Raw genomic sequence first — 10,184 nt, 5'->3', positions numbered from 1 at the left:
GATGAATTAAATGAGTTTGAAAGAAATAAAGTGTGGCACTTGGAACCCAAACCGAAAAACAAGAAAGTTATTGGTTTGAAATGGGTTTTTCGGAACAAGCTTGATGAACATGGAATAATTGTTAGAAATAAAGCAAGACTCGTGGTTAAAGGTTATAATCAACAAGAAGGTATTGATTACACTGAGACTTTTGCTCCAGTTGCAAGATTTCAATCAAGTCCTAAAGAATCACATCTCACGGCAGTAAAGAGAATTTTGAGATATTTGAAGGGAACAGACGACTTGTCCCTATTTTATCCTAAAAGTGATGTTTATGATTTAAAAGGTTTTAGTGATGCAGATTATGCAGGTGATCTTGTTAATAGAAAAAGTACATCAGGTATGGTACAATATCTCGGCTCATGTTTAGTTTCATGGAGTTCCAAGAAACAAAACACAGTTGCATTATCCACTGCAGAAGCTGAATACGTAGCAGCAGCAGCCTGCTGTTCCCAAATGCTTTGGATAAAACAGCAACTTAGAGATTTTGGTATTAAAGTTAAATGCATTCCTATTTATTGTGATAATACTAGTGCCATATGTATATCTAAAGATCCAGTGCATCATTCACGTGCTAAACATATACATATTAGACATCATTTTCTTAAGGATAATGTGGAACACAAAAACATTGTATTAAAGCATGTTAACACTAATGAACAAGTTGCAGATATTCTGACCAAACCACTTCCTAGGGAACAATATGAAAAGATGAGACTGGAACTTGGTATGATCAAGCTCCACTAAAGTTAGTTGCATATATTTCCCATTGAAGCATCATGAGAATGAAGAGGTCAGGAATCAATCTCAAAATCTTGATTGAAAATCAATTATTGCATGGATCAGGTAAACACATAATAAAGTTTGTACTATGAATGTTCTTACGTTTGCATGTTGTTAATTCGAACAGACCAAAGCAATATGTTCATTATTTTCTTCATAATAATTCATAATATTTTTATACGGCCAAACCGTTTGACAACTTTTGGGAAAACGGTTCCTCTTCAAGTAATGCAAAGCAATAAAGAGATGGGACTTGGAGGAGTAACCGTCACTTCAATAATTTAAAAACCCCTGCCTCACGTCACCTTCTCAAACCTTCTCTCAAAAAACCGTCCTTCTTCTTCTCACTTCAATCTCTCACTCAAGAACCGTCCTTCATCCTCACAAAAACCTACAAAATTCAAAAATGAAAACCCCCAAATCCTCTAAATCAGGCAAGAAAACTCCAAAATCCTGTATGCCCGATCAACCAAAACCACTAAGGGTAGTACTTCCACCTCCATTACTGCAGGACGCACCACCAACACCAACTGAAACTACACAAGAATCACAGAAACACTCCACTGAACCCACCAGTACCAAAAGAAAAATGTCAACAGGTGGTTCATCTTCTAGAGTAGTTAAGCGATCGAAGCATGTTGATCCAAATAGCGCAGAAGAAGTTTCAAAGGAGATGACTGTAGGGTTCGGGTTGGACAAATATTGGTATGATTCTACGAACTTTCCTAGATTGCATGAGATTTTACAGTATCAAGAATGGGAATTGTTAATGTCAAATTTCAGTTGCAATTCGATTTTTCCAAACCTAATGAGAGAATTTATTGTAAATTTCTCTAATGATGGCGGTATGTGTACTAGTGTTGTTAAAACCATTAAAATTGAATTTAACAGCGCATTATTAGGGGAATGGTTTAATGTTCCCAATGTTGGTTTTGATACATATCATATTGGGTCAAAGATTGCATTTTCAGGCATCAATGAACGAACAATTTTTAAATTTTTAGGAATTGATAAAAAGGGGAAGATAAGTCACAATGTTCTGTCCCCTATGCATAAATTATTGTACAATGTTGCTCGCAGATTTATTTTACCACGAAACTCAAAACGTAGTCAAGTGAGTTTGCGTGATGCCACCTTGATTTACTGCATGGAAAAACATATTATAATAAATTTTCCTTCGTTGATGATCTCTCATTTATCAGACTGCATTGAAAAGAAAAGTTTTATTGGTTATGGAGGGTTGCTAACATGGATTTTTAGGAAGTTTGAGGTCCCATTGGAAGGGTTGGAGTTCCCAATGGGTCCCAATATGAAAATTGGTGCAAAATGTTTACAAAATTTGCATTTGAAATTGAATGATGAGGGAGTATTGATGCATGAGGGGGTTGTTGAAGTAGAATCTGATGAGGAAGATATTGAAAAAGAAGAAGAAAAATTGAGAGAGAGAGAGATCAGGAAGAAAAAGAGGAAAAGGAGCAAGAGCCTGTTCCCACTGACCATATTGAAACAGAAGAAAAAGGGGAACAGGATGGAGAACCTAGTAAGGGGGAAGCAGAACAGGAGGGAGCCTTAGGAGAAGAGGCTTATCACAATCTTTGTGATGATACAAGTGATGAAGATATTGTGATAGCTCTAAGGAAAAAGGCTAAGTCAATGCAAAGGAAGAGTAGGAGGTTGGCCTCGAAACGCAAGGCTACTTTGGTTGATGAAACACCTTCTGACACCATCCCTGAGCCAACACCTGATGAACCTACCTCTCCCAAGCCAATCACTTCACCACCAACTCAAACCTTATCACCACCTCCATCACCCATTCACTTCACACCACCACCATTTCCATCCTCTCCTGGTGTTGGTTGTGCTGACCCTACTCCTACAGCATCTTCTGACTCCATTCTCTCCAAGCTCCTTGATCTACAGTCTAAATTCATTGCATTTCAGGATGAAACTCGTGTCTCGCTTGCTTCTATTGTGGATCAGCTAAACCAAATGGAACAACGCCTTGGTGCCAAGCTGGACACAGTGGAGGTGCAGACTGAATTCATTGATGAAGAAGAGACTGACCCTTGATCCCTCTACTCAAAAATTTAATGATTTGTTGGCTGTATTACTTAACAAACAATTTTTCTTTTTGCCTTGTATCATCTGGGGTACATGGTTGTTGTAACTTTGAACAATTGCTACTTTTCTTTGTTTTTTTATTTTCATGGTCTGTGACAATTAACTCTATGCAGGTTTAATCATTGTTCATAGCACTTGCTTTTATTATTGTTGTTTGTTGTTTTCATCACTAACAAATCTATATGGTTTGTGCTGAGATTTGATAACTTCCATTTCTTTTTGATTGATGACAAAAGGGGGAAGATTATGCACAAACTTAAGAGGAGAAGTGAATACACAGTTACATATCCTCGTTGATTTATATTAATTCTTATGGATATAATGTGTGCTTGCTGTGTTTATGCTAGTTAAGTGATCATCTGTGTTTGTTGAAGTCCTCATGAATATTTGATTCTGTGAAAATACTTAATAAGTTATGTTTATTATTATTATTAGGTTTATTATAGTTCTATTATGTTAGCTTATATTATGTTAGTTTTATTATATTAGGTTATTATGTTAGTCTTTATCTATTTCCGTTTAACTTAGTTTATTTCATTTAGGTTTTAAGTTAATTAATTTTGAAAACTTTTGAAAAATATTTGATATTTTAGAGTAAACTGTTTGTTTATGAATGCTTGGTAAATTATATTCTAACAAGTTGATTTGCTAAGTTAATTAGAGTTACTTTAATCTCTAGTATGCTCTATGAATTTTGATTTACTCTATTTTTACTTAAGTTTGTTTATAAAGTTTGCTATCATCAAAAAGGGGGAATTTGTTGGCCTCTTAAGGTTTTGATGATGACTTTACTTTAAATAAACAAACATATTTTTAGAGATTGTTGTGTAGGTATATATCCGATCTAATGTGAATCGTTGATGAAGCCTATGACTTGATTCGTGGAAGATGTACATGTCTCAAATATCCAAGTAGTTGGGCAATTGCTCTGGAAAACAGCTTGTTGCTCCTAGAGTTGAAGTTCTGACGAAAATTGTAGATGGAGACAGTGCGCTGTTCCTACGTAGCAGGTCTGAAGAATAGCATTGACTGAAAAATTGCGAATTAATTATTTTCTGTTTTTAAGTTGATGTAATGGTTTAGAATTAATTTAATTGCTTAAATTAATTAGTAAGTTAATTGGCAAATCTATTTTTAGGTTTTCTAAAAATAGCCCAAGACTTTTTCTTAATTAGATTTAGATCTCCTATTTTTTAGGATCTTATGTTTTAAACTCCTATGCTATTTTTAGCATAAGGAAACTGATTTTTCCTTGAGCAAATAACAGCCGTACACTTTCATAATTCCACCACCTTTTGTTTTGAGAACGTGGGGGTAGTGGAGGTATGTGTGAGATAGTGGACGTTATGCTTATGGTAACTGCTGGCTGTTCCCTCTGTAAATAGAAGGGACTTTGCTCGAATCAAAAATCAATCCTTGTAGGATTCAAGAGTGTCCATTAAAGGGAGATCATCTTAAGAAAAATATTTTCAGTTTTCCAATGCCAATTAATTTATTATATTTTTCTTAAGTAATTATTTTAATTCTTATCCTCTTGAGAAATGGCCTTGTAAGGGTTGATGTGATTTGTTGTAATTAGACTTGTGGGAAGTCTAAGGGAATAGAGAAGAGAAATGGCCTTGTAAAGGGTAATTGAGTGTTTTGTTGTAATTAGACTTATGGGAAGTTTAAGGGAATAGAGAATAGAATCGAGAAAAGAGAAAGAGAAGGAGAGAAGAGAAGAGAAGAGAAGAGAAGAGAAGTAGGCCTAAGTAGAGAAGCTTTGAGTAAAGCGTTTAGAGAATTGAGAAGCTTCAAGTGAAGCAAAACATTGTTTTGTGTAATTGTAACTAATTGCCTTAACATAGTGAGAATTTTGAAATCCCGGGGGGTCGTGGTTTTTCCTTCTTATTAGGCCAAGAAGGTTTCCACGTAAAAATCCTTGTCTCCTTTATTATTTTTCTTTTCGTTTTTAAGTTTAAGTTTTTGTCCTTTACTTAATATAATTCCGCAAAAAAAAAAAAATTAGAGGCAAAAATCTTAAACCTACTACACAACAATTCACCCCCCCCCTCTTGTTGCATTCGATCATCCTTTAGTATTTCTACAACTTCCTGCTTTTGTTTTCCCCAAACGTTCTCGACAATCAATGCCTCAAGTGATGTCCAAGTACGAAGCTCAAGTAATCCACAAGTTAATTGTGGCAGGTCTTTGAAAAGAAAGTGTTTACCAGAAGATGTAAATGGACAACTCGTGAAACAACAGTCTCATAGTCGTCGTGCTGAAACAACAGTCTTGTGAAAAGAAAGCCAATAAAAAAGCTAAGAACCAAACCAATATATATATCATCTGTGTCTCTCTTTTTAAACATTTCCTTGATATCCTCAACTTCTTCCGCAGACAAGAATTCAGCAATAACCTAGAGCACAGTGTTGTTGAATAGTCAATAATATAACTAAACTCCAGATAAAAAGTCAATTATAAAAACAGTACACATACCCTCAGAGCTTTCCTCTTGAATCTATTCATCATGGCAAACTGCTTGAGCCTCGATTTCACAACATCTCCAAGAGGAACATTTGGAGCCTTTTTGGCATTACAAAAGAAACCGGAAAAATTCATGCTTTTTCAAATATTACTCATCAAGTGAACAACAAAGCACAAAGATAGAAGTGCAATAAAGAATCTAATTCACATGGAAATCTACAAGACTCGAACATCTCATTTCACTTCAAGCACCAATTTCACATTCTAAATCGAACACTTTATTTTGAGCGAATATCATGGAAAATCTTCAGGAATAAGCGTAGTCATACACTGAGAACAAAATCGAGTCCAAGTAACATGTATTATTCGAAATAAATGTCAACTAGCCCATAATCTAGCCCTAAATATATTGTTAACTTGAAAAATCAACACAAGCTATCTACATTCTAGTTCTGAATACAAATTGTGAGCCAAAGAGCTCAACAATGAGCTTGTACTATATTGAATTCTTTCTAAAGCTACATGACACAAGCACTCGGCTATGTTGCATGGAAAATGCAAGTTTCTTCACAAAGGAGATTCATTCTTTGAGACTGATTTTGAAGGAAAAGGAGATAAGAGAGAGGGATGGATCCAATTTCCTTTATTTGGTTACTAAATAAGTTAAGTCGAGAAAAGAGAGGCAATAGAGCAACTTCAGTAGTCATACGTGTTCATGTTTATGATAATTAAATGTAAGCCTCGACAACTTTCCCTATAATGAGCTACAACAACATGACTCAATAAGAAGCAAAAGAAACCCACTTACTCCAATACTACACCAGAACATTAAATAAAAACAGCTATCTAAAACTTAATCTACTTGTGGTGAAAACCAATCGAGTCCCATGATATTAATCATTTGAAAGATATTTCATCTTTGAAGCATTGAAAATACAACTGAAACGGCAAAGCTTAGACTAATTATAAATTATAATCCATAACTTTCAATAGTCCTCAAAGGTAAAATAGCAGCAGCACTATACTATTCCACACGATAACATCCACTACTAGATAAAAGAGCATAGGCAACACCCTTTGGCAACGGTTTATTTTATAGCAACAACTTTAGCAACGGGTACAATGAAAGCGTTGCAATAGATAAGAAAAGGCAACAGTTTCATGTTAACCATTGCAAAAGATTAGAAAAGGCAACGGTTATCTTACACCCGTTGCAAGAACTTATGCATGTGTCAAATTTGTTATGCAATTTTTTCCCTCCAAAACTATTTATAATATCATTTTCTTAATTTTCCATTTTTAAAAACCCTCACTTCCTCAGTATCTAAAACTTCTCACGCACGCAGTTCACCTTCATTCCTTCTGATCTGTTCTCGGTTCTCCACTTCTCCTTCTCCCTCACGCTCATGCAATTCCCAGACTCCCAATACCTCCCCTGCCCCATTCTCAGCCACACCGCCCACAGCCCACAGGCGCCTTCACTGCCTGCCGACAGCCACCGGCCACCGCGTATTCCTCCCCTCTCCTCACAGTCGGATTTGAGGGTAATAAACCCTAATTTTGATTTTTTTTTCTTACAATTTTGATTTTTGTTGAATTGTTGAGTAGTTTTTTGTGATTGTTGGTTTCACTTAGCCGTAATTTACGTCTTTAGGGTTTGATGTTGTAATTTATTAAGAGTTTTGTTGGTTTTGTATCTTATAAACTTAATCTAATGCGATGATTAGTGAAGCTTTGAGGTTTATTGATTGTTGGAAGTAAGAATCTTGCATGATTTTTGTGCATTTTAGGGGTAATTTATTTAGAGATCATTCAGCTGAATACTAATTTAACTTTATTTTATCAATTGCACAACTGAAATAACAGTGGGTCGAAGTTGTTTCATATTCAGGATTTTTGATTTGATTGCGCGGGTGTTTGTTGTTGTGATGATCTTTTTTCTATTCTCTTGCGAATTGCTAAGGATATTTCCAAATTTCGGATTGGTTTAAATTGAGTGATTGCAAATCAAATGTTAGGCTAACTCAGTTACTGCTCAAATGTTCTGGCTAAGAAAATTGAGTTTGAAATCTATTGCTGACGTTATCCTTGTTGGTATTTAAATAAATGTTGAAAATTTATCTTTTGTCTTTTGCTTTTTGATTAGGAAGACGAATGCGTAGTCTTATAGTAAGCAAGTTTATCGATCATCGATTCTATAGTTTAGGTATTGTTAGTTAGTTCTGTATATACACTATCTTAATTATTGAATTTTTATAGTTCTGATATATTTTTAGGAGATGGATAAGGGAAGTAAGGGTTGGTGGGAATTTCCTAGATGGAGTCATGTATATGAACAAGGAACGGATGAATACATTGAGAAAGCCTTTGCTATAAGGTCCCAAGGGAACCAGATTGGTTGCCCATGTTCTAATTGCCATCATCGATATTGGTATGGTAGAAATGACGTAAGAGATCATATTATTTGCAATGGCTTTGTGCCAAGAAACGATGAAACCTTTCATCTAGGAGGGATGCGCCCTGAAAGAGAAGTTGAGGATCCTCAACACGATGAACCATCAAACATTAATGATCGTATACAAAAGTTGTTGAGTGATGCTTTGAGAGAAGGGCCAAATGAAGAGGCGAAGAAGTTTTTTCGCCTAATAGAGGAAGGCGAACAAGAGTTGTATCCGGGTTGCAAAAAAATGTCTAGACTTGCCTTCACAATTCGCCTCTACATTTACAAGTGTGACCATAAGTTGTCCGATGTTGTTACTGCTGGTTTACTAAATTTCTTCAAGGAAGTTCTCCCCGATGATGCAATATTGCCCACATCTATGCACGAAGCAAAGAACGTTTTAAAGTTGTTGGGGTTGGACTACAAAAGGATAGACGCTTGCCCTAATGATTGCATGTTATATTGGGCGGAGCATGCAAACACAACCAGTTGTCATGTCTGTGGAACTTCAAGGTGGAAATCGAAGGATAATGATGAAGATGACAATCCTAATGAAAAAACTCATAGAATTCCATCTAAAGTTCTAAGGTACTTCCCAATCAAGAAGAGGTTGCAAAGGTTGTACATGTGTGCCGAAACAGCAAGTTTTATGACATGGCATAAAACTGCAGGAGAGACGGATGGGCTTTTGCAACATCCAGCCAATGGTCAAGCTTGGATCAACTTTGACAAAATATATGAAAGCTTCTCCAAGGAACCCCGTAATGTGAGACTTGCATTAGCCACTGATGGTTTTAATCCTTTTAACACAATGAGCATTGTGCACAGTACTTGGCCAGTCATTTTGATCAATTACAACTTGCCTCCATGGTTGGCAACAAATTCCGAGTTTTTAATGCTTTCATTACTTATACCTGGACCTTTGTCTCCTGGAAATGCCAATGATGTCTATTTACAACCACTTATCAAAGACCTCATCAATTTGTGGGAGTTTGGCCTAGAAACATATGATACTTCAAGCAATACAAGGTTTGACATGCAAGTAGCTTTGGTGGGTACCATTAGTGATTTTCCGGGTTATGAAATGTGTTCGGGCTGGAGTACGAAAGGAAAATTTGCTTGCCCTTGTTGTCATTATGAGATAGATTCTATGTACTTGAAATATAGTCACAAGTATTGCTATATGTGTCATCGCAAATGGTTGGATTCAGACCACCCGTGGCGGTATAATAAGAGGAACTTCAATGGGCATATTGAGACAAGAAATGAACCGGTTCGTTTGACCGGAAGTAAGGTTGAGGAGCTAACACGTGATTTTCCAAATGAATTTGAAAAAAGGAAGCCAAAAGTGAGACAAGATACTGATGATCCCAATCCATGGAGGAAGATTCCCATTTTTTTCAAGTTACCTTACTGGAAAAATTGCGATCTTCGCCATAGTTTAGATGTCATGCATATTGAAAAGAATATGTTTGATAATGTCATTAGGACATTGTTAGGCATTCTTGGAAAATCAAAAGACCATAAATCTGCTCGTCGGGATTTGAAATACCTGCGAGAGGAGAAAGACCTTCGATGGGTGCCGGAGCTTGAGGTTCAAGAATTAGAAGATGGAAGTGAAGAGTTTCGGACATCTATGTTTTGGATGAATGATGATGAAAAGAAATTGTTTTGCCAAACCATAAAAAATGCAAAGCTACCACAAGGTTATGCCTCTAATATTTCTCGATGTGTTCAAGTTGATGAAAAGAAAATCATCGGATATAAGAGCCATGATGCATATTTTATGATGCATTATTTTCTTCCTATTGCCGCAAAGACAACCCTAAGGGCACATGTTGCAACTCCAATAATTAGGATGTCAAACTTTTTCAAAAGCATATGGAAAAAATCTATTGATCCCAAAGATCTCGACAATCTCCAATCTGAGATAGTCGAAACTCTCTGTCAATTTGAGGGGATTTTCCCACCGGCATTTTTTGACATAATGGTCCATTTACCGGTTCACCTAGTGGAAGAAATCAAACTTGGTGGACCAGTTTCATTAAGATGCATGTATGCAATTTAGAGGTATCTTCGGGAATTAAAGTCAGATGTAAAAAACAAGGGTCATCCAGAAGCTTCAATGGCAGAAAGATTCTTGGCTAAAGAATGTGCAAGGTTTGTGGTTCGATATTTGAGTAAATCAAAAGGGAAATCTAAAGGTCCCATTGATCATCCCAATCAACCTAGCACCCCACAAGAATATCTCCCTAAGCTTGGCTATCCTATTAAGGGGAGAGGGAAGACTTCAAAGAAGGAAGGAAGTGGATTTATGACTGATCACAATTCCTGG

General features: G+C 36.2%; 1 protein-coding gene across 1 annotated transcript; it reads left to right on the top strand.

The window, feature by feature from the left end:
* Nucleotides 1–5,894: 5,894 nt before the first annotated feature.
* On the top strand, nucleotides 5,895–9,917 carry LOC130817703 (uncharacterized). The gene is made up of 4 exons (XM_057683554.1): nucleotides 5,895–6,059; nucleotides 7,428–7,503; nucleotides 7,556–7,620; nucleotides 7,686–9,917. The coding sequence occupies exons 1-4, from the start codon at nucleotides 5,895–5,897 to the stop codon at nucleotides 9,915–9,917; spliced, it is 2,538 nt and encodes an 845-aa protein (XP_057539537.1).
* Nucleotides 9,918–10,184: the final 267 nt, after the last annotated feature.

This window comes from Amaranthus tricolor, chromosome 7 (genome assembly GCF_026212465.1).
Source record: "Amaranthus tricolor cultivar Red isolate AtriRed21 chromosome 7, ASM2621246v1, whole genome shotgun sequence".
NCBI classification, from domain to species: Eukaryota; Viridiplantae; Streptophyta; class Magnoliopsida; order Caryophyllales; family Amaranthaceae; genus Amaranthus; species Amaranthus tricolor.
The sequence above is the reverse complement of the archived record's forward strand: the minus strand, read 5'-3'. Positions and strand labels throughout refer to the sequence as shown.